Here is a 25,699-nt window from a genome sequence, read left to right on the forward strand (position 1 = left end):
TCCAAACTTAAAAAATGACCACCAAAGCATCTCCAGGGACCTGGGTTGTATCCTGGGGGCAATTTCGGCGGCAATTTACTTATGATAGGACCTGGCTGTCTCCTGAATTAGAATTCAATTCAGGCAAGATAAGCCAGCATTTTTACCCCGAGCGATAGGGTCCTTTATCCAGACAAGGCAGAGGTGCTCCTGGTCAGTCATAACGCAGATCAAGGAATAAAGACTTTGCCTGTGCTGGATAGGGTTACACTCCCTCTGAAACCTCACGCTCACAACTTGTGTGTGCTCCTGGACTCAGCTCTCAGCCTGGATGCCCAGGTTTCAGCAGTGGCCAGAAGTGCATTCGCACAGCTAAAACTAGTGTTCTGCTGCATCCATTCCTTGAGATATCAGATCTGGCTATGGTGACACATGCTTCGTTTACATCCCATTTGGACTACTGTAACACACTCTATGTGGGTCTACATTTGGAAATTGTTCAGAAACTTCAGCAGATTCAAAACACCACAGCTAGAATGCTGCCCAAGGCCAGTTATGGGGAGCATATAACTCCCTTGTTAAAACAGCTTCACTGGCTACCAGTTTGTTTCTGGGTACAAATCAAAATGCTGGTCATGACCTAGAAAGCCCTACACAATGGTCTTAGGTCCAGATCATTTGAAAGACCATATCTCCCCATATGAACCTGCTAGAGTCCTAAGATCTTCAGGAGAAGACTTCAGGCCCGCCACAATCACAGGCTCGCTTGGTGAGGGCACAGGAGAGAGCCTTCTCCATGGCTGATCCCAACCTCTGGAACTCCCTTCCACAGGGCCTCCTCCCTGCTGGCCTTTCACTGGCAAGTTAACATGTTTTTATTCAGGCAGGCTTTTTAAAATCATGACATGGTGGCTTTTATATGGGGTAGGTGTTTTAGATGGTTTTTTTAAAAAAAAACTTCTCGATGTTTTTAATCTTAATGTTATTCTGTTTTAAATGGGTTGTTTTATTTTTTTTTCTAATTGTTTTTAAAGTGTTTTTATCTTGTGAGCTGTCTTGCTCCCTTTTGGGAGAAAAGTGGCATAAAAATGAAATAAATAAATAAAAATAAATAGATAGCCATCCAGCCTCTGTTTAAAGATTTCCAAAGAAGGAAATTCTACCACTCTCCAAGGCAGCATGTTCCAATGTGGAACAGCTCTTACTGTCAGCAAGTTCTTCCTAATGTTGAGGTGGAATTACTTTTCCTGTAGTATGACCTGTGATAAAACACATTCGAAACTGACACAGGTTAGAAATAGACTGATCCGATTGTCCTCGCTTTGGCCCATGTAACCTTAATACTCATACCAACATAAATGTGTTTATCTTCAAAGTGTCAAAGGAATCTTTGTGCTGTTCCAGACAGACAGCACCACTGCAAACAGTTCCCATTACTGCATCCCATCCTGCCTTGAATGGGGTTGTGTTCCCCCCCCCCTTTTAAATTTGTTGCAGATAGGATTTCCACCTCTCTCTAGAAATGTAATGACAGAAGAAAGTGAAAACAGACCCTCCATGGGAAAGATCACACCCCCATTCACCACATCATCGATGGGACTGCCCAGGAAGTATAAGGGAAACTACTAAGACAATGGGAGACTTTACCCTATCTATATTAGAAAGTTCGAGAAGAGGAAATAAACCCCACCTTCTGCCCTAGGTTGAAAAATATTTTCTCATCCCAGACATTTACAAGAAATGCACCGGGTGAGGAGGTACATCATTTGGATATTGAAGGAATTATAATACCTGCAGGTACAACTTTGCCAAATCCTGAGCCTTTCAGTGCAAATTCCATTTGCTTTCTGTTGCAACATGAATATCCCCTTTAGAATTGTTTTTAGGAAATATATTAAATATTTGGGCTTTGGTGTTCAAGATATTCCAGAAAATAACATAACTGAATGTTTGTCCCCCGTATGTATTCTATTTCTCTCCTATTTAAAAAAAAAAGCCAGCAGAATAAATCTGTTGGGGACACACCCTAAGTCTAGAAAACTAGAACTAGAAAGCAAAACAGAAGTCCTTGATTTCATTTGGAAAGAGACAAATCTTCATAATGGTGTGACCCGAACAGAGCCATCCCAGCTACATTAATCAAGCAGTGGCAGTCTACCCCCTGAGAACTGACATCTCATGAGTGATTGCACAAACCGAAGATCATGGAGCTAGATGGAGGATGGTAATACAAAACTGACCTATTATAATTGAGCATCTCAAGTGAATTAGAGTATGTGGCCTACTGACAAGAACACTTCCAAAATAATGCTCTTAACTTTTAAGTAAGAAAAGTTTAAAGGTACTGAATGTCATAATCTCTGCAGCAATGTTAGACAGGCAGCAACCAGTCTTTTAAAGCACAAGGTTAATTCAAAGTATAAAATTCTTCACTGTCATACGTCCTGTCCTTGAGAATGTTGTGCCTATGAGAATGGCAGTATGTTAAAATCTAAGCTGTAAGAGAAATACCAAGAGCTCTAGAATTTAAAGATATAGCTGTGTTAGTCTGTAGAATCAGTTTGTAGTGTATATGCAAAATAGTGTTTCTCTGATTCCAAATCACCCATGGACTACACACTATGTATCTTCTGTCTCCATTTCATACTGCCTATGCATTCTTTTAAGAGTCTTCAAGAAATGGCTCATCACACTTTCCTTTCTGTATTTAAAAAAAAATTGCAGTGAAAGTTGAAGATTAGATGACAGAGGGTGCATAAAAAGTATGATTAAGGCTGTACCCACACTGTGGAAATAGCTGCTTTGACATCATTTCAACTGCCATGGTTCAATGCTATGGAATTCTGGGAATTGTAGTTTGTTGTGGCACCAAACCTTTGCTACAGTTCCTGGAATTCCATAGCAGTCAAAAATTATTTCTGCAGTGTGGATGCAGCCAAAGAGGAATAAGATAAGGATGTATACTCTCAAAGTTGTTGTTGATGTTGTTTTAGATTCAGATAATGGGATAATCTACATAGTGCTGAAAATGCATTTCAGGCTCATTTCTAGTCCTGTGTTAACACACTCTATATTGGATTGGTGCAGGGTAGGAGTGGTGTCTGTTCCCTAGCAAGGGCAAGGGGACGCAGATGCAAAGGTTTTGCTGCTTTGTTTGGGGTGATCCAGAGGGTCTCTGGACTAACTAGCCAGGATGAGATCCTTTATTGTTCTAGTTGCTTCTGACAAGTCAGATCCTTAGCTTTCCATTGCAACATTTTACAAGAATCTAGAGGTCTTTGCTGCAGTACTTTCCACATCCGGTGTTTGGACAGTGAGTGAGGGATAGGGACTCTCAGCAGATTCTTTCACACCACTCACCTCTTGGAAGAAAATTCAGACTCTGCCCCTCTTTCTCACTAAAGTAAAAAGAGGCCTAGAGAGAGCCTTTTCCATCCTGTGTGTTGCCTTCAAGTCACCTGTCAACATATGGTGACTTCATTAATTTCATAGTCCTTTCTTTGGCCAAGGAAAATCCAGAGGTGGATTTCCTCCTCTGAAATATAGCCTACAGCCCCTGGTATTTGTTGGCAGTCTCCTCTCCAAGTACTAACCAGGGCTGACCCTGCTTAGCTTCCAAGATCAGATGGGATCTGGTGCCTTTAGAGTATCTAGAGCCTTTACCTGGTAGTAAGTCCCACTGAAGTCAATGGGGTTTATTTCTGATCTATAGGATTAAACTGTATAAAACAGAGATACTGCAGAAAGGCATTCACAAATAAAGCAGAGATAAAGCAGTGTTTAAAATACAAACAAAACCTATTACAGATGAGCAATTTGATAAATCTCCACATGTGCACATAAATAAGCATAAATACAGTGGACCCTTGTTATCCGCTGGGGTTTGGTTTCAAGATCCCCCGTTTATAACAAAATCTGTGTATGCTCAAGTCCCATTAAATATAATGACATAGCAAAATGGTGTCCCTTATAAAAAATGGAAAATCAAGGTTTGATATTTGAAATTTATACTTTTTTTTAACTCTGGCATGAAAAGCCAGTGGGTGACCTTGTGCAAGTCAACCTCAGAGAAAATCAAAGGCAACCTCCCCTCTGGATAACTTTTTACTCTGGTTTTATATTTGTACATGATTCGCAAGTCTAGTTCAGACTCAGATTACAAAAAACAGTGTGGCATGCTGGGGGCTAATCTGGATCCAAAATAATCTGAATCAGATTTAGGAGAAGTGCAGAACATGATGTCATGTAGATTCCACCAATTTGTTTAGAAGAAGCACTTGCTGATTCACACAGTGGTGCCACTGTCCCTACAGAAATTATCAATAACATCCTAATCAGATGATGCAATAATATTAGCACAGATTTAAAAGGATCTGCAAAGATTATTCAACAAAGTCAGTGGATTTAAAATTAAAGTTAGGAAAACCAAGTTCATAATTGTTCAAAAACAAGTAGCCCAAGAAATAACATTAAAAACACAAAATGAAAGTGTGGAGCATGTTGACAAATATAAATATTAAGGAAATTGGTTGAATGAACAGTGGAATCATATGCATTAAAAGTTAGAATAGAGATAGCCTGGAGCAGCTTTTTAAAAAGATGAACAATGAATTCTACTGGGAGGGTGACCATTGAAGAAGTACTGCAAAGAATGTATAAACACCAATAAATCATAAAACCCAAAAATACAGAGAACTAAAATTTTGATCATACACAATGATCAAAATGTTACGGTTGCTATAAGTCAAAGCTGATTTAATGGCAAACAGCAACAACAATAATGATGAATGAAAAATATAGGTTGCTACAGCTGCTTGTTTAAGATAAAAGAAATAGAAAGGGGAAGTATAGGAAACAGAATAACATATTGGCTATAAAACCTTAAGAGAATGTTTTGGATGTAATCCAGTATCTTTGTTTAGCCACCCAGATCCAATGACTATTTAGCCATGATGTTGTCCAACCTCAGAAGGAAAGGAACAAGAATTAAAAGCCAGCTCAAAATGAGTGAATTGTAAATCTAGTTATCAAAGCCAGGTTAGATATAAAAGAACTCTAGCACTTTTATATACCACCACACAAAATTTCCAAGATTATATTGGTCAATACTAATGCAGGTAATGCTTGGGAAATCGTTCTTACGATCTGAATAAACTAATTAAAATAAACAGTGTCCCTATTAAGAATTGGGCTTTAGAATTGTATGCCCCTTACTGTCAGTATTTACTAAGAACTCAGCAGAAGATAAGTAAACAAGGAAGAGGTGTAATAAGAAGCAGTGGTGTCACTGGAGGATGCAGGGTGTGCGGATCACACTGGGTGACACCCCAGAGAAGAGGTGTCACCCAGTTAGGCCCTTCTCCTCCTTCAGTGCAGGAGGGGCAAGTGTGCTCCATCGCCAGATTCTCTCCCTGGAGAGGAAGCCCAGCAATAGAGAAGGAGGGATGAATGGACATTCTTCCCAGCTGCTCTGTCATGAGGCTTTCTGGCTGGGTAGGAAGCCTTGTGACAGAGCAGCAAGAGGGATGAGTGTGTACCCTACCCCACTGCTGTGTTGAGGAGCTTTCTTCTTGGGGAGGATGCCCAGTGACAAAGAAGGGAGAGATGCATCCCTTCTGTCCCTTCCAGCTGCCTAACTTGCCTGGCTGCTCTGGGAGGAGGGCAGCTGGAGGGGAGGAGGCAGGCAGCCAGGGAGAAGGAGCAGGTGATCAAGTTAGCGTGGGGTCAGGACAGCCCTCCGCCCACCACTACCACCACCACTTGCAGTACTGGTAAGAAGCCATAGGCCCAAAACACACTGAATAAATAATCCAGTTTGAGATTGTTTTAACTGCTCTGACTCAGTGCTAGGGAATCCTGGGAAGTGTAGTTCATTGTGGCACCAGAGCTCTCTCACAGAGAAGGCTAAATATCTCACAAAACTACAGTTCCCAGAATTCCCTAGCATTGAGCCAGGGCAGTTAAAGCTGTCTCAAACTGGATTATTCCTGCAGTGTGTTTTGGACCATAGATTGATAAATGGAAAGAATCAGGATAATGTTAAGAAATGCAGTTATTAAAAAATAAACTAATAGATACAATATACAAAGAATGGAAACCAGTTATAAGCTACTTTGAAAGATTATGGGATCTGATTGCTGTAATAAGCTTCCCGATAAAAGGTATATTTAGTGGAGTTGAATTATTGATTAAACAGATTGGAAATGAAATTCCTGATGTGAATAAAGTAGAAAGAAAGTTGAGCAAGACCAAGCAAATAGTAGATAGGAAGTCCTAAAATAATAAAGGGAATCCTAAATAAGATAAGGAAGAAAGTCCTAGGACCTTTTCACATATGGGGGGGTTTGCAGCTCAGATCCACAGTCACTCCTGTTCTAGCAATGCAAAGCATGATGTTTTTTCACACCAAATCCAGAGTCACTCCTCTCTAGCAATGCAAATTAAGGTTAAAACATGATGTTTTACCACACCTGGTTGCCTTTCTGTTGCCCTTCCAAAGTGAGGGGGAAGCGAAGTAAGTCACGTGATGCGGATTCAAGCAAAGGGGATTGAGTGCACATTGTATTACCACACCACATACTTTGAGGGGTCAATGATTCGAATCGGCACCCTTGCACATGCTCAGTGGGGCTCTGGATGCTGCCCTTCTTCCCTGCCCCCCCTCAGTTGTCATCCTTCATCGGGGTCTAGGAGAAGACAGGGGATGATGGGATTGGAGGCAGGCTGAAGGAGGGGAGCAGCCTTACTCTGCCTGGTTGATTATAGAAGCATTATTGTTATTGTTATTGTTCTACCCAACCCTTTCATGGGAAATTTGCAACCCAGGGAGTTTGCGGTGGATTACCAGAGCAGTAGCAAAGCTGCATTCCACACCAGACCAATTCAAAGTGCAATCGAAGGGAGCTTGGAAGCGAATTCTCTGAAGTCCCTTTTTTACCGGTTTTACCAAAATGAGGGGTCACTCCAGAAACACTGCTGAAATGCCTTGCAAAGAGCTCCCATAGAAATTAATGGTGTCTGATAACACATTCATTTTACGACGTGAAACCGCATTGTTGGAAGTGCAGTCACGTCGGAAATGAGCTGGAACTGAGCCAGAAAACCACCGGAAAGCTTCATCTGATATACAGTGGACCCTTGTTATACGCTGGGGTTTGGTTCTAAGATCTCCCGTGTATAACAAAATCCGTGTATGCTCAAGTCCCATTACATATAATGACATAGCAAAATGGTGTCCCTTATAAAAAATGGAAAATCAAGGTAAATTTATACTTTTTTGGTACATTTTCAAACTGCGTATGCTTAAATCCGTGTATAAAAAATCCGTGTATAAGAAGGACCGACTGTACTCCCTAGTATGTACATTAGAGTACTTATGCCTAAGTATGTATAGGGGAGTCATGAGTAGTTCAAGTAAGAAAAGATGGAGGGTTGAGTAGTTGGAAAAAGGTAAGGGGAAGTGATAGAAGGTTGAGTAAGATGAAAGATGAGAAAGCAAGGGATAGGTGACGACAGGAAGAGGAAAGGGAGAAACAGACTGAGTGATAAGAAAGAAATGGCAGAAATGGTAGAAAGAAATGTTAGAAAGACAAGGAGGGGATGAAATCAAAGAGAAGAAGGAGAGGAAAGTGTAGGAAAGGAGAAGGTAGGAAAGGAATGGATGGAGAAGTGAGGAAGGAAATAGCCAGGATGGTAAGGGGAGTGGAAAGAAATAGAATAATGATTGGGGGAAAAGGAGTAGAAGAGAAGGATGAAAGAAATGAGAATGGAGGGTAAGATGTATGAAATAATAATAATAATAATAATAATAATAATAATAAATTTTATTTATATCCCGCCTTTCCAATATTTTGATCAAGGCGGCTTGATCAATAAAAGTAGTAGATAATATTATGTAAGGTTGTTTTTGTGATTAATGGTATAGCATAAGTATGTAAGCTTTTGTTGGTGTTTTTAGGTGTTTATTGTATATAATTTTGAATAAAGATGTTATAAAAAAGAAAGAAAGAATAATGGGTAAGATGTGTTTAAGAAAAGAAGTGTTAAAGAAGTGGATTTTATATAGAACCATACTCAGTGTTTAAAACTCAATGTTTAGGAGTATCATTTTGGCATGAAAAGGAAGCTTTGGAAGAGCCAAAAATATTCCCCAAAAGACAGTCGCTTCTCCCCTCTACAGTATAATCTCAGCTACATTATGAAGCCAAATAAACATTGTATCACGACAGTGTCTCAGATGAAGCAAATTCAGAGAAAGGCCAATATTTCCTGAACCTTTACTGTGTGAGTATAGGGGAAGGAAATACATGTCACACAGGGAAGAAAGGAAGCATAGCTGCAATTTCTGCACCCTAGGCATGGAAAGAAATTTAAAATATTTTTAAATGGCCAAAAAGCATGGGTTTTTTTTAATTTTGGGAATCCCTGGCAAGGAGAATCCTGGAGTGACAAAAATCCTCATATTTTCTGTGCAGAAAATAATATGAATAAAACCATGTGCAAACTATGTACAGAATAAGTCTGCAACGATGAAGATTTTCATACCTGGCATAAACGTAGCTCCAACGTGGCTCCATCATCCTGAAAAGGTGAAGGAAGCGCTCGTGTCTGAATGCCTGGTGCGCTTCCTCAATTGTCAGAGAATCATTGTTCCCACTTGTGTCTCTGAATCAGTGAAAGGGGAGCGGATTTCCTATGAATGCAAACTTTGCGTTCATAGGAAATCTGCTCCCCAGGAATGATTCAGGGGCGCAAAGGAGGGAGCGATGATTGCATGATGAAGCTTGCCAGGTGTTCAGTCACGTGCATTTCCTCCACCTTTGCAGGACGATTGAACCATGTTGGAGTGACGTTTATGCCAGGTATGAAAATCTTCTATGAGACTTTGAAAACAGCACTGTTTTCTAAGACTTTTTCATAGCAAGAAAAAAATTGCTAAAATTACTCATTACTTTCTTCAAGAACAAAATCAGCAAAGAATATTGGTTTGAGCCTCCCTTATTTGAAATGCTTGGGACCAAAAGTGTTTGGATTTTGAAATATTTGCATACACATAATGAGATATCTTGGAGATGGGACACAAGTCTAAACATGAAATTCATTTATGTTTTATATACAACTTATACATATAATAATAATAATAATAATAATAATAATAATAATAATAGGTTTTATTTATATACCACCCAATCACTGAGAATCCGAGCGGTTTACAATAGAGGGGATAACAGACAGTTCCCTGCCCACAGGCTTACAATCTAAAAGTCACGACACAAAAGGAGAAGGTAATGGTGAGGGGGGGAGGGAATCAGGTCCAGCATTCTTCTCTCCCTCTGAGGCCTGGACCAAGGCAGATGGACCGGAGGGAGGGCTCTTCTTCTTCAGGCTAGCCCCTGAAAGTAATTTTATACATATTTTTAATAATTTTATGCACAGAACAAAGTTTGGGTACACAAAGCAAAGATATCACTATGGAGATTTTCAGACCTGGAAAAAAAGCTGGGAGTAAAAGGCATACTTCCAGCAAAGTCGTGCAATCGCGCTGAAGATTTTCAGACACATCGTACCTATCTAGGGCTTCTCCCATGAAGATCCAGGAATGCTCCAGCAACAAATCATTGACGGGGAAGTCCCATAAATGGTTTGTTGCTGGAGCATTCCTGGTTCTTTCTGGGATAAATCCTGGATAAGTGCAACATCATCTGAAAATCTTCAGCACGACTGTGCAATTATCTCAGGAGTATGCCTTTTTCTTCCTCAGTTTTCCCCCATTTGATAATCTCCTATCTTAGTCACCTATGTGAACAATTTTGGGATTTGGAGAGTTTCAGATTTCAGAATTCCACATAAGGGAGACTCAGCTCAAATATCCCTGGCATGCTGTCCTCAGTAAGGTTGACAAAACCTCGCAGCACTAATACTGTCTTGGTCCTAAACCAGTGCCTATCATCAGTAATGGACTGGATGAAAGCAAGCAAGTTGAAACTTAATCCAGACAAGACTGAGGTGCTCTTGGTCAGTCAGGCAGAGCAGGGAATAGGGATCCAGCCTGTGTTAGATGGGGTCACACTCCCCCTGAAGACACAGGTTTGCAGTTTGGGAGTACTCCTGGATTCAGCTTTGAACCTGGAGTCTCAAGTCTCTGCAGTGACCAGGAGTGCTTTTGCACATCTAAAACTTGTGTGCCAACTGCACCTGTTCCTTGAGATGCCAGATCTGGCCACAGTGGTACATGCCTTGGTTAAATCCCATTCGGACTATTGTAATGTGCTCTACTTGGGGCTGCCTTTGAGGAGGGTTTGGAAACTTCAGCTGGTCCAAAGAGCTGCAGCCAGGCTACTAACAGGGGCAAGTTACAGAGATCATACAATGCCCCTGTTGAAACAGCTCCACTGGCTGCCAGTTTGTTTCCGGGCACAATTCAAAGTGCTGGTGATGACCTGTAAAGCTCTATATGGCTCAGGTCCAGGATATTTGGCAGACCATATTTCCCTCTATGAGCTGGGAAACAGGGCTCTGAGATCCTCGGGGAGGGGGGCTTCTCTACATCCCATCACCATCACAAGCACGGTTGGTGGGGACATAAGAGAGGGCCTTTTCTGTAGCTGCCCCTAGACTCTGGAATTCTCTTCCCAAGGAGACCAGAATGGCTCCTGCCTTGTTGACCCTCCACCAACAGGCGAAAACCTTCCTTTTCAAATAGGCATTCAAGATCAAATTAAAATTTTAAAATTAAAATTTTTATTTTTATCCTGCTTTTGCCAGGCAATCAAAGCAGCGTACAACAGGCTAAAATATATCCATATATACATAGTACTTAAAAGAAAACTTTTAAAGAACACCCTCGGGTGCTGTATTGTTTAAATGTATTTTAGGCATTTTTATCTTATTTTTATTTTATTGTAGTAGTTTTATATTATTTTAATGTATTATGTTTGTATCTTTTTAACTGTATTGTTTTTAATGTAAGCTGCCCTGAGTCCCAGTCCTGGGAGAAGGGTGGGATATAAATAAATATAATACATACATATAATAAATATAATAAATAAATAAATACTGCTCCTTCTGCACCATCAAATGTATGTATGAGGGAAGGGGCTTTTGCTATCTAAGAGAGGGTTGTAAAATCCAAAAACATGCCTTGGCTTATGCCCAATGCCATATGGATGATAGGAAATGGAAGCAGTCCTGTAAGTAAAAGGGGAATTTCACAAACAAATGAAGGACCATAACAGTACATAATGAAACATGAACTGGAAAAGGGGGTCAAGATAACAAATGGTGCCAAAAGAGGAATGCAAGAAAAAAGATGAAGGGGATTATAATCTGTGTGGAATAATTTAAAGACTAGAAACTTGAAGATGGTATGCTGCCTATTATCACAGATGGTCTGAACAGTGACAGTCAGATCCAGTAAAACACTTAAAGGATCCAGCCACAGTACAAATTCAAGTCTGAACTTGAAAAACTAACTTGCAATCTGAAACAATTATTGAATGGAAACATATAGTGCTTGCCTGTGCACAATGTCCTCATTTATACAAAATGAATATAGTTCTGTAGGAACTGTCATTCACAGTAGTATCTAATTCAAACAGGGGAAGCTGATAAGAGATTATGTGACTGCTATCCTTTCTTGTCCTTTACCACCTGTGTGTGTGTGTGCATGTAGGGTTGCCATCCCTGAGGGCCTCCAAACCGGGAAAAATGTAGGATGTGGTTTCAAAATGTAGGACCTTTTTTTAAAAAAAAATCCTTGCCAGGAAATTTAAAAAAAAGGTCCTACATTTTAAAACCTTGTCCAAGGCCTCCTTGGGGCCTGGGAGACAACGTCAAGGCAGTAGGCAGGCAGCCACCCACCTCCGCATCAGCCTCCTCCTCTGCCTCCGCCTCCCGGGCCCAAGAAAGTGCCCAGCACGGAGGCACGCCAGGCAGAGGAAGCGGTAGGTGGTTGCCTGCCAGTGCCTGCTGCCCTGGCGCGCGCGTGTGCACACAAGGAGCACCAAGCCAGGCAGGCACCTCTGCCTCCTCCGCTTGGCGCGGCCTGCAACAGAGGAGGAGGAGCAGAAGGAGGTGCGCCTTTTGCACGCGCCCACGCCCCCCCTCCCCACCTCCCTGCCACCCTCCCCCACCTCCCCCTGCACTTCGCCTCCTCCTTTGCTTCCTCCACAAGGCCTGGAACGGAGGAGGAGGTGGGTGGCGCGGCCACGCAGGGAGGTAGGGGAAGGTGGGTTGGCGCCGTGTGGGCCCCGAACCGGGGGCTGGGGGCCAAACCAGACTGGGACCAGGAGGGGGCCCCCAAAAGTGGGTTTGTCACAGGGGCCGCCGGGTTATGGCATCCCTATGTGCATGTAGCTCATACCTACTTTTTGTTTCCTTTGAATATGCATTGATTGTTGTTATTTCCTGGGGTTGTTCATTAATCATTCAGAATGTTCTGTTCTTCATTATGAGCTCACACAGGATGTTGGTTATGTGATGAAGAAACAGCCTTCCTGTTTTGGTTTGGTTTTTCTTGCTTTTAAAAAATAAATACAAGGCTATATATTTCAGGGTAAGAAAGGGGAAACTATTGCAGACTGGCTGTCCAGTTTGGACAGAAATGCATCTGCAAAGAGTCATAGAGCCCCAATGAGAGAACTTTGTCACTATGGGCCCAAACAGACAGGCCAAAATAAAGCTGCTTAGGGTCACTTTGAAGGTATGCTGTTTAAATCATGCATGCGTCTTAAGAGGCCAGAAGCTGTGCCAAAGCTTCGCTGCAGTTCTTAAGACTATAGTGTGACTTTAGCATGGCTTCCGACCTCTTAGGACGCATGCATGATTTAAACAGCATACCTCCAAAGTGACCCAAAGCAGCTTTATTTTAGCCTGTCTGTTCGGGCCCTATATCCTTGTACATTTGAGTGTTCCTAACATTTAGCTGCATTCTCCACAGCACTTACATTTCAATTGAAAGCATTTTTTCACAGGAGAATTGTGATTTTCCATCAGCTAAATATTGTGGTTAGCAGCAGATGCTTTTATCTGGAAAGATCTTTAGATCTGGCCAGGAGAAGTTCGCTTGGAGCCTTGGTGAATAATTTCTCAAGTATATAATTGGAGGGACCATACTGAACATAATTGAGAAAGGGGAAAAACAACAGGCACTGATTGCACATTCAAGGAATTTTATAGGTATGGGAAGACAGGAAATGGGTAATAATAACTAAAGAGAAATTTGGGGACACAGGAAGGTATTTTTAAACATGAAAGGCATCACTCATATATCACTCTGCAAGTAACGGCACAGCACATCATGGATGGATAAAATAATTAACAAACGTTAAGTTACCTTGAAAAACACTATTCTGTTTTGAGTGAAATTTCCTAAACATTTTTGGTGATAATTGCATGAAGACCATTTGTGGTTGACAGTGTGGTTCCAGCAAAGGCCCTCAAAATATAAAGATATGATGCAAGAAAATAGCTATTGCATTTCCTGTTCAAACAGTGATGATACTGAAATAGAAGCAATTATATCTTTACTTTAAAATAGTATCTAAGGTTGCATCCGTACTGCAGAAAAAAAATCTGTTTTGACACCACTTTAAATGTCATGGCTCAATGCTATGAGATTCTGGGAATTGTAGTTTTGTGAGACATTCAGCCTTCTCAGTTAGAGAGCTCTGGTGCCACAACAAACTAAAATTCCCCAAATTGCACTTCATTGAGTCTTGGTAGTTAAAGTGGTGTCAAACTAGATTTGGCAATGTGGATGTAGCCTCCAAGCAGGCAGTCCATGCAATTTGTATTCTCTTCACTCCATTGATTACTAGTATGGCGGCACCACAGTGGAAAACACACTGGACTTTAAATCAGAGGTATTTCTAGGAGTATCCTAGCCATAACATGAGATCCACACAGAGCAAGCAAACTTAAATAGTGGCCCACAGTAAAAGGAATTATTAGCCTAAGGCATACCTGACTCAAGATACATTGCTGTTTGTTATAAATACGATACCCCTTTCAGGACAGTAGTCAGCTGTACCACAAAATCTACTTTTGCATTAGGACCTATCGGGCTATGCACCTGAGGGCAGTAAGGTCACTTAGGGAGTGCAGGGGAAACTATATGGCAGGCATCACTCTGTCCTCCAATACTTTGTCACCACAACTCCAGCATCTCATGTTTGAAATAGCTACCTCCACTCTGCCTAGTGACACAGATGAGGCCTGCTTAAGGGATTCGTTTTTCTCCTGAATAAATGCTGCTATAGCTTTTTCTCTTTTCCCCTGGTAAGGGATTCGTTTTTCTCCTGAATAAATGCTGCTATAGCTTTTTCTCTTTTCCCCTGGTAAAATTTTACCCACAAAGAAGGTACTAATAAATCTTACAATGAAAAACTCTATATCCTCCTTCAAAAGAGAGAGAGAGAGAGATTACTATAGAGTTCAATCAGTAGGCACTGACATTTGTTAGGTTTGCATTTATTTACAGAAATACTCATTGCAGTTACTGAAGTCCATTTGAAAAACTGGCCACATTATATCTAGCCTTGCACCTCTAAATCTTGTGATGCATTTTTGATAAGGGCATACACAGAACAATGCATAGTTTTGTATTAAGCACAGCACTTAAAAAATTTGCACAAACATATTATAGGATGGGATGGCACTGTGGGGAGCATGCTTGGCCTTCCATAACAGTACCAGGGGGTGGCCCAACCAGATGTCACCGCTCTTCTGTGGTGCCACCTGGTGTGGTCTTCCCCCGCCACTGTGGCAGGGACACATTTTGAGTATTGGTATGCAAGAAGGCAAGGGGAACCAGCAGTTATCAGAACCATGTGGGTGTCTCCCACTCTTTGCCTACCCACACAAGCTCACTCCCTTAGTAGCATGTTTTGCTAGTAGTAACAGTTGAGAAATTCATGAAGCTTGGGCACAGGGCATTGCTTCTGTGGCTTGGAGTGCTGCCATTTTAAGACAGACTGGAGCAAGTAGCTACAGCACAAGGTGGTGGATGAGAAGTGGCAGCAAAAAGGAACTTTCCAACTTGCGACCCTGCTTAGGCTTTGCAAGCTTTGCTAGGACTTGGCTAGCAGGTTGGAGCTGCACTGCTGCTCCTGCTTTCTTTCTTTAGACAGGCTGAGAGAAGAAGCAGAAGAAACAATGTTTTTGTGGAAGAGGGGACACTTGAAGCTGTGTGAGGAAGACATGGCTCTGGGAAAGGAGTATGTCTGCTCGATACTTGGAAAGAGTCCTTCAACTTGAAGCGGCTCCTGTAGTTAAAATCTCTCCTTTTCCCCTTAAGGGCACAAAGGGAGCAACAACCAAGCAGCCAGTCAGGTGGTGACCAAGAAGTTTCTTGCCTGCACCAGCCTTTGCTGTAAAGCCCACACAAGTAAGGTTTCCAGTCACTGCTCAGCCAGCTGTTTGGTTGCTGCTCCCAAAGTGACTGGGTGCAAAGGGAGCGAACAAGATTGGTTGTTCTGAATTTGCAGTAGAACAGTAAACCTAATATTTTTTTTTAAAAAAAGTGTTCTAGGGGGGTGCTAAGTTTGTTGCCCATGAAGAAAGGGGGCAGTAGTCCAAAAATGTTTGGGGACCAAATGCTTATGCCTCAAAATGCATATTTTTATTTTATTTTTTTTAAGAAAGTACACAAAAATATGCACAGGTTTTCATGCAGCAAGACAAGGAAAGTTTTGCAAATGAATGAGGAACTGGGATGAAAGAAGAATACAGCTGGGATTTGGAGAGATGTAATGAGAACGAGACTGGCAGATTTTCACATCCCAAGTTCTGAATTGTTTTACATTCCTCCCCACATGCTTTCTTAATCACAGGGTGAAGAGTTGTTACATGAAGTCACAAGAGATGTTCTGGAATAACTGTACCATAAATGTGGTTTAATGTCAAAGACTTTGCAGGCTATTGTTAAACCATTTTATAGCTGTTCCCTTCATTTCTGTGTTCATTACACCACCACTGTATAATTTACTGCTTGGCAAGGGACTTCAGGCATAATGCCATGTACAATAAATGTGTAGCTTTACATAACTTCTTAGAGAAAAACTTATCTTTGTAAGTTTGGTAAAATGTTGACTCATTGCTCAGTGCAAACTTTTAATTTAAAAAATGGTTCTATTCAATTTCTTTTTCTTTTACAATGTATCAGATAAAGCCTATCCTTTATTTTAAGTGCTTCCCAGCCTTTTCTGCCAAGGCAGCCCTTTGTCTTCCTTTCTTTGTTTTGCTTAAGAACTTGTGGATGCTCTGGCTGAATCCCACTTACACCATACACAATTTACAGTCCCATCTCAAATGAAAAATCCACCCAAAGTTCTCCTAGTCTCTCTTGAAGGACCTTGAAATTATTGTTCATGAACAGACATTTGTTTAATCTTTCAAGTGCAATAGAATACCACAGTGGATATGCATCAGACATAATGTAATTTTTTAAGATCCCAGTGTGTCCTTTCTGTTAGCAAATTTGAGTAAACAGACACTTTTTGCAGGTTCTCCTTAATGACAACTCAGAATGTCAGGCATTAGTAACTGGGTGCCACCATATGAAAGCCCTTTCCTCTATGGTCCCCCATCACAACTGCTACCCAACCAAATGTGGGGAATCGATACTAGCGTCATCTTTCAAATTTGATTTGGGATTAGATAGGAGAAAAGGAAGTCAAAGCCAGCTCCAACACTTCTATTCCTCTGTCCCTCTCTTTTTCATTAAGTACAACCACCTGGTTCTACAGAAATTCCTAGGCTCCAAACCTAGCACCACCCAGATTTACTGAATTCCAGCCTTTAAAACCAAGTAATGCTTCATTTTGAATTGACACATGTACAGTTTCACCTCTAAATGCATTGCTTCCTGCACTTTTAAACCAATTCCCCCTCCCAGGAAAACTACCTATAAATGCATTCATTCCATTATTTCACAGATGAAAAATGGGACACATGTGGCAAAACAACATCAAAGTGTGATCAAGATGGCAAAAGTTATTAAAGAGAAAAAACATAAAAACTAGAAGAGGCTACAAAAGTTTTCTTTTTCCTCACATTACACAAGAGGGCAAGATTTCTCCCCTTCCTCTCCTTTCCCTCTGCTGCGTTAATTGAATGCAAACTACTTTGACCTTAGTTTGCAGCAACTGAATTAATCTGAAAACAAAAGGGGAAAGTTGGAGAAGCAGAAAGAAACTAGAATATTTGAACATTTGAGATGAATCACTCGAAAAGACAATAATACTAGGAAAGGTGGAGTACAGTAGAAAGAGAGGAAGACCACATATGAGATGGATAGACGGCGTCTGCATAGAACGTGAGCAGAGCAGTTGAGAGCAGTGGATCCTGGATAGGGATGTCACATCCCGCCGGTAGGCGGGACAAACCCGCTTTTGGTGCTCCGGGCCCGGGCCCGGTCCGGTTTTGCGCCAAAGGCGGGACTGCCCCGCCCACGGCCACCCACCTCCTCCTCCTCTGCCTCCTCCTCTTCTGCTGCCCATGCGTGGCTGCTCATGCAGCCGGCGGGCCCTCAGCCACCGCCTCCTCCTCCTCCTCTGGCTCCGCCTCCGCCTCCTAGGCCCAAGGCAAGTGCCCAGCGCAGTTGCGCGGAGGCGCACGAGGTGGAGGAGACGGTGGGTGGCTGCCTGCCTGCCTGCTGCCTTGGTGCGTGGGTGGGGGGGAGCATCCCAAGCCAGGCAGGCACCTCCGCCTCCTCTGCCTCCGCCTCACGCGATTCTGCGCGACCACGCTGGGCGCTTGGCTTGGCCCCGGCAGGCAGAGGCAGAGGAGGAGGCGGAGGTGTTAAGGAAAATGCAACATGGGATATACAGTGAATGAAATAAAACATGTATGTGAGAGTCAGGATGACTCAGCAGAAGCAAATAGAAGCCACACAGGTGTAAAAGGTAATGTAATTAACAAGTCCTAAATGCCAAGGACAGAAATGCAAAGTGGATAATTGAACACACCTGAGAATTGTTAAGTGGTCAAGGCTGAGATGATGAAATCATTAATTCTGGGTTGAACCAAGAGAACCAATGAGAGTGGATGTACACGCCCACTGGGTGAAACAGACAACAGTGGGTGGTATTTTGCAATGACTATAATAATGGCTATGAATCCCAATGTATTTTGTGGGTAGTAGTTGTGGAGTATTGTTGTATTGGAGTTGTGTTGGATAGTTTTGGAGCTGTATATAGTAGAATAAAGTAGATCTTTTATATAAGACTACTGAGTTGTCTGGTGTCTTGAGTGAAGATACAAGAGCCAGCTGGATCCTGAAGAAGTGGGAAGACTTCTGTGGAAGCAAGAGTGAGAAGGCTTGGAGAGTTTGTCAGGGTCTTCAGCCTATTCTCTGTAACTCTGCTGCTTTAGAGCAAAGCTTTAACCACTGGCCAAAACTGGTCAGCGCCGGTGCGTAACAAGGTGGTGAGTTCGAGCCAGAGGTGAAGAGCTACAACTCCCATCATCCCTGACAGGAGGTGCCTGCCTGGCTTGGTGCGCTCCCCCCCGCCCGCGCGCCAAGGCAGCAGGCAGGCACCCACTGCCTCCTCCGCGCGACCGTGCTGGGCACTTGCCTTGGGCCCGGGAGGCGGAGGCAGAGGAGGAGGCTGAAGTGGAGGTGGGTGGCTGCCTGCCTGCTGCCTTGGCGCACGGGCAGGCGGGGAGCGCGCCAAGCCAGGCAGGCACCTCTGCCTCCTCCTCTGGCTCCACCTCCACCTGCCGGGGCCAAGCCAAGCGCCTAGCGCAGTTGCATGGAGTCACGCGAGGTGGAGGAGGTGGTGGGTGGCTGCCTGCCTGCTGCCTTGGCACGCGGGTGGAGGGGAGCGCGCCAAGGCAGCCACCCACCTCCTCCTCCGCTTGGGCCCCGGAGGCAGAGTAGGAGGAGGGAGGGAGGAAGGAGGGAGGGAGGCAGGAAGGAAGGAGGGAGGAAGGAAGGAAGGAGGAAGGAAGGACGAGGAGGAAGAAGAGGAGGAAGAGGAAGAGGATAGCGATGATGATGATGATGATGATGAAATGAGCCAGCTTCTGAGGCACGACCAATGTAAGTTGCTCTGATTTTTACAAACTCATGCGCAGTGGAAAAAAATCCAAAGTCCTTTGACCAAGTACACACTTCTCAGAAGTGCAGTTGAATCCGAGGGCAAATCCACTTCTTGTTAAACCACCTCAGGGACATAGCCAAGGGGGAGAGTTCTTGGGGTCTGGACCCCCCCTTCCATTAGAAAAATGAATGGTGTGTGCTGCTGCGCTGCCGCACCCAAGCCCCATTATAATGGTGGCACTTAGTCTGGACCCCCCCCCCCTTCCTAAAATCCTAGCTACGTCCCTGACCATCTTGACATATTCAGTATGCATAACATGTTCAGTGTGAAACCCAAAGAGTTTGGTTATTGAATAAGCCTCTGAAATATGCAAGAGGCCATGTTAAGTAAAGCCATGTTCAATGCCCAAATGTGCAGTTTGGAATGGGGGGGTGGTGGTGGCCAGAAAGGGAAAGTACATTTCTGCCATCTGTCTAGGAATAATGCCCAAAATGTCCTCCATTTTGATCATGCCTAAGAAACATGCATTTATAATAACATTTTTTAAAAAACATCAAAATTTTTCGCATGTCCTCCATTTTTAAAAAATGTGCCCTACATTTGAAAATTTTGTCCTACATTTTTAAATTTTTTTTTTAATATACCGCTATTCCAAAGATCATAGCGGTGAACATCAAGTAAGCTAATTAGCAAGTAAGCTAATTTGCCCCCAACAGTCTGGGTACTCATTTTAGCGACCTCGGAAGGATGCAAGCCTGAGTCGAGCTTGGGCCCTTTTGCTGGTCTTGAACTCGCAACCTTGTGGTTTCGAGTGAATGGCTGCAGTACAGGCATTTAACCACTGCACCACCAGGGCTCATTTGTCCTGGTTTGGCGGTCTAGACTTATGGCAACCCTAATCCTGGAGGTGTCTTGTTCACAGAGTTGCTATGAGTCCAAGCCTACTCTAGGGTAGCTAACAACAACATAGGATATGCACAATCTAGATAAAATCACTTATTCCCAAAAGCTTTAATAACAAGGATGGTTTTGACTTGGCATTGAAATGATCCCCATTAGGCAGTGGTTCCACAACCAGAGTGTCACTGCAGAGCAGGCTCTCTCTCATGTCCTCCCATATAAAGGGACAAGAGAGGAGTGCTTTCAATAGATTTCAGTTCTCAGGTAGACATATAGAGGTGCTCCCACAAGTACTGAGGTCTCAAGCCATTTAGGACTAAATTTTATCACCAGCTCCTTGAATTCAGACTGGGAGCTTATTGGTAGCCAGTACAATTCCTTTAGAACTAATACTACAGTATATGGTATTTGCACAGAGTTTTAGTGACCATTCTTGCACTAGCTGCAGTTTCCAGTTCATCTTCAAGGGCAGCCCCATATAGAGTGCATTGCAGTAGTCTAATTGGAAGGTTACCAGTGTATGGACTACTGTGTCTTAGGCTGCATCCACACTGCAGAAATAGTCCAGGATGGCTCAATGCTGTGGAATTCTGGGAATTGTAGCTTTGTGAGACATTGAGCTTTCTCTGTCAGAGTGTTCTGGTGCTACAAATCCCAGGATTCCATAGCACTGAGCCATGGTAGTTAAAGTGGTGTCAATGTGGATTATTTCTGCAATATGCTTTCAACCCAAATTATCACTATCCAGGAAAAGTCGTAGCTGGAGAACAAGTCGAAGTTGGCTCCACACACTCTGAGCTACCAAGTCTATCTGGTCCTATCTAGAAGTATTCCCAGACTACGTTCCTGATCCTTCACAGAGAAGGCAATCCCAGACCCCCAGAACCATTAATCCACAAAGCCTCCCTCTTTTCAGCTTGCTTATTGGCCCTCATCCAGCCCATTAACATTATGGCCTCTACATGTTGCTCCAGCACCTGCACAGCCCCAGCTGACTCAGAAAGCAATGAGAAGTGGAGCTGAGTGTCATCAACATACTGATGACACCCCACTCCAAGCCCTCATATGACTTCCCCAGTGGCTCCATGTTGATATTATACAGTAATAAAAAGAGTCCTCCCTTCCTAGAAATGTTAAATTGACACCTTCCTTGCTATCCTTTCATAGGAGTTTATCACACAAAGGAGGCTGGCAGTTTATCCCATTAATATTCCAGAAAAATCATGTAATTGCGCATAACGATTTCACATGATGTTGCACAAAACCCACCATTAAAGTGGTCACAAAGAAGCATTAATGCACATCTTTTTACTTTTGGGATTTCACCAACAATGCATTTCCAATATTGCTTTATTTGCGTTTGATAATTATTTGCGCAATTACTCATAATTTCCGCTTCATTTGTGGGATGCTTTAAATGCTCTTTAATCTCTCTTTAATGTCGAAATCAGCCCCAATCTGATAAACTCCATAGGCAGATAAAGACCCCTTTCCTCCCACAAGCAAGTGAAGGCAGAAAAGTCCTTTCAGAATGTGCTGTACTGTTTATTACTTGGTTTTTATAAAGGTCTTCCTGTTAATTCTATTATTAATTTAATTATATTTTTAATTTTTAAAGCTATATTTGTTTTGGTTATTGTAAGCTACCTTGAGTCCTGGGCTGAGGAAAAGACAGAATATACAGTGGACCTTTGGTATCTGCTGGCGTTTGGTTCCAAGACCCCGCAATGAATAACAAAATCCATTTTGCTCAGGTCCCGTTATAAACAATTCAATAAAATGATGCCCCTTATAGAAAATGGCAAAACCAAGCTTTCCTTTTCAAAATTTATGTATTTATTGAATATTTTCAAGCTGTAGATAGTTCAATCCGTGGATGAAGAATGTGTGGATATGGAGGGATGGCTGTATGTAAATGTTGATGTGATGGGGATGGAAGCTGCAATCCAAAAAACGTCTGGAGGGCCACACATTGCTCATCTTGAGAGTGCCTTAATTTCCTTTTGCCATACAAGATTCCTAATACACACTTAAAGAAAAAAGCATGTTATTAACAGACCCTTTCAGCTAGAGAGAATCCTACCCGTACCTATAATTGTATGCAGATCCATGTATTCAGGTTGCCTGTCAAGTAATCCCATGAATTTCCTAGGGTTTACTTGGGTGGTCCTCCATCTAAGTAGCAACCAGGCCTCACCCTGCTTAGCTTCCAAGACTGGACAGAACTTCCTGTCTTTAAATACTAAACATTTTTGAGAGAGTGAGGGAGAAGGGAAAGGCTAAAGGGGGGCTGCTCCACTCCATTGTCATGTTACTTTCTTGAGAGGTGAACTCCATTTCCTGAGGATTTAGTAACCAGTGTGGTGTAGAGGTCTGAGACGACCTGGGTTCGAATCCCAGCATGGCCATGTGCAACTCACACTCTCTCAGTCTCACAGGATGACAATGGGAAACCTCATCTGAACAAATCTTGCCAAGAAAATCTAGGCTTGGCTTCAAGTAAGAAACGTCTTGAAGGTACACAAGAACAACAAAGGCAGGCCAGTGCCCCATTAGTCCTAATAGGCCAGCCTCTACTGTTCCTGTCTTCTGTAGTAATGGAGTGGCACCTTATCAGGTGTGCCCCCAAACATTTTTGCCACCTGAGACTGAGGGCAATTGAAGCTTATTTCAGGAAAGAGGGTAGTGCAGAGGTTTAAGCCCTGGAGCCCAGGTTTTAGTCCCCTCTCCACCTACTAGGCGACCCTGGGCAAGTCATACTCTCTCAGCCTCAGAAGGGGCGATAAAAGCAAGCCCTCTCTGTACAAATCTTGCCAAGAAAACCCAGTGGCAGGGTTGCCATGTCAGAAAAGACTTTATTATTATTATTATTATTATTATTATTATTATTATTATTAACCTTTATTTATGAAGCGCTGTAAATTTACACAACACTGTACATGCAATCTTTTTAGTTAGACGGTTCCCTGCCCTCGGGCTTACAATCTAAAAAGGCATGACACAGAAGAAGAAGGGAGTGGTGGAGGGAAAGGGTAAGAGGTCCAGCAGTTCCTCTCTACCTCCGAGGCCTGGACCAAGGCAGATGGACTGGAGGGAGGGCTTGGCTTCATAATGGAAGGTTAATCTTCTTCCAGGGAAAATACATACATACTTGCAGGCGGGGGGATAAGGAGGGCCAACTGTGTGCGTGTGTATAGATATATGCACATACTGTGTGGCTCTTGGTTGAGAAGAAGTGAGTTCCATGTTAATCTGTGTGTTGTTCTGTTGTTGAATGGCAAGGCCTCAGGGTGGGAGGATATGTACAAGGGGATTTGTGTCTGTTTAATTAGAAATCCATTGCCTGCTGGGAAACCCTGATCTGGAGTGGTTTCATTTGCATTTAGTAGGTCTTGATTTTTGTGTTTTTCAGGACTGGGAGCCAAACTTGGCCAACTTTAAGGGGTTTCTTTTTTCCTGTTGAAATTGCTCAAGTGGGTGTGGATTTCCATGGCTTCCCTTCAGTCCCTGCAGTTTCAACGGAAAGAGAGAAGGAAAGAGAGAGTGAGAGAAAGAGAGAGCAGGAAAGAGAATGAAACCCACCCCCCATCGCCTCAGCCCCTCCCCCCACAGACCACCCGCCCGTTATTTCCAACGGTCAACAAAGCCCCGCCCCCGTCCTCTGGAGGCCCCTCCCCTTTCTCCCACTCCTTCAGCTCCCTTCTAAGCCCCGCCTCCTCCGTCCCGCCTCTTCCCGGATTGGTCCGGGCCGTCGCTTCCTTCTAAGCCCCTCCCCCTCGCGCCCGTTCTCTTCTTCCTCCTCGAGGCTGCTGCTGCTGCTGCCTGGCTCAGTCGCGCGCGGTGGGCGCCAGAGACGGAGGCTGCTTCCTCGCTCTGTGGAGCAAAGCAAGAAAGGAGAAGGGACCACTCCTTGTCCACTGACTGGGCGCCCGTTCTGGTGGTGGTGGTTCAGCCTCCAACATGGGCAGCGGAGGCGGTGGCGGCGGCGGCGGCGGGAGCTGACAGGAGCCCCTAAGGGACTTCTCCGCGCCGCGGAAGAAGGAGGAGGAGGAGGGGTTTCCTTGATCGGCGAGTCAGCTTCCCTTCGCGGAAGCGGCCGAGAGGGAAGTTTCCTCTTCCGACCCCGAGGAAGAGGGCGCTGTTCCTCCCCCCGCCGCCGGGGGCGCCGTTGCCATGCCGATGGCGGTGAGCCTGCTGCCTCTGGGGGGCGTCTCCTTGGGAACGGGGGCCCCTCTGGGCGGACCCAGCGGCGCCAGGAAAGCCCCCGGCCCCAGCGCCTTCCGCCTGACGGAGAAGTTCGTGCTGCTGCTGGTCTTCAGCGCCTTCATCACGCTCTGCTTCGGGGCCATCTTCTTCCTGCCGGACTCGCCCAAGCTCCTCAGCGGGGTCTTCTTCCACTCCACAGCCCTCCAGCAGCCCCCTCAGCAGCCCCCTCCGCCTCCTTTGCCGCCCGCTCGAGGGGACCCTCCTCCGGCCGCCTTGCCTGGGACCAGCGGATACGGGGACGCGGCGGCGGCGGCGGCGGCGGCGGCGGAGAACTTGGCCAGGATCCGCCAGGACCACGAGCGAGCCCTGCGCGAGGCCAAGGACACCCTCCGCAAGCCCCCCGACGAGATCCGCCGAGAGATCCGCCAGGACAAGGCCACCTTCCTCCTCCTCCAGGAGAAGAAGAGGAGGAGGAAGAAGCAGATGGGCGCCAGGAGGGAGGACGGCGGCCAGGAGGAGGAGGAGGAGGAGGACTCCGGGCCAGGGCTGCCCGAGCTGCCCTTCCGCAAACCCATCGGAGCCGTCGGAGGGGAGCCCCACGAGCCCGAAGCCCGGGAGAGAAGGGCTAAGGTCAAAGAGGTGGGCGGAGTCGTTCTTGGTGGCTTTGGGCTGCATCCACACTGGAAGGGTAACCCGCTTTGGCGCCGCTTTAATTTTGTTGTCTGGCTCTAGACTATGGAATTCTGGGAGTTGGAGTTTGTTCCGCTCTGCGCCCCACAACAAACTCCAGCTCCCAGAATTCCATAGCCTTGAGCCAGACAACAAAATTAAAGCAGTGCCAAGAGCTGGGGATATTCAGCCTGGAGAAGAGAAGGTTAAGAGGTGACATGATAGCCCTGTTTAAATATTTGAAGGGATGTCATACTGAGGAGGGAGCAAGCTTGTTTTCTGCTGCTCCAGAGAATAAGAGACAAAGGAGCAATGGATGCAAGCTCCAGGAAAAGAGATTCCACCTCCTCAACATTAGGAGGAACTTCCTGACAGTGAGGGCTGTTTGACAGTGGAACACACTCTTTCCTCAGAGTGTAGTGGAGTCTCCTACTTTGGAGGTCTTTAAGCAGAGGCTGGATGGCCATCTGTCGGGGATGCTTTGATTGAGAGTTCCTGCATGGCAGGGGTTGGACTGGATGGCCCTTGTGGTCTCTTCCAGCTCTATGAGCCTGTGAAGTAGAGACCTAACTGGGCATCTCCTGCTTGAGTCTCAGCTGTCAAAACAGGGTGGTGGTGGGTTGTGTGTTTGTGGTAGAGAGAGACGGTCTTTTCCCTCCCCTGCTGCCTTGAATCTTGTTGCCAGTCTCTGGATATTTTAGGCAAAAAGAGATATCTCTATATATTCTCCGCCAGAAGTTATTTCTGTTCAAGTGCCACTTGAGAGAGCTCAGTGCTTGGAACCAGAACGTAGTGGGCATGCGGAAGGGTAAAGGCAGAAAAGTAGATTTCCTAAGCTAAATAACTTTTATATTACGTAACTGAAAAGAGAAAATATGGGTTAAATTTACTGCGCTGAGTCC

General features: G+C 44.2%; 1 protein-coding gene across 1 annotated transcript in view; it reads left to right on the plus strand.

Annotated features, from left to right (window-relative positions):
- The first annotated feature begins 23,772 nt into the window (after window positions 1–23,772).
- Window positions 23,773–25,699, plus strand: part of MAN1A1 (mannosidase alpha class 1A member 1) — a 68,667-nt gene continuing 66,740 nt past the window's right edge. Inside the window, exon 1 of the mRNA XM_089530487.1 lies at window positions 23,773–24,767. Within this exon, the coding sequence (XP_089386613.1) occupies window positions 24,096–24,767 (672 nt within the window). The 5' untranslated portion in view covers window positions 23,773–24,095. The remainder of the gene's footprint in view (window positions 24,768–25,699) is intronic.

The sequence above is a fragment of the Sceloporus occidentalis genome, unplaced genomic scaffold (assembly GCF_023333645.1).
Source record: "Sceloporus occidentalis isolate IW3139 unplaced genomic scaffold, rSceOcc1.0.p SCAF_6, whole genome shotgun sequence".
Lineage (NCBI taxonomy): Eukaryota > Metazoa > Chordata > Lepidosauria > Squamata > Phrynosomatidae > Sceloporus > Sceloporus occidentalis.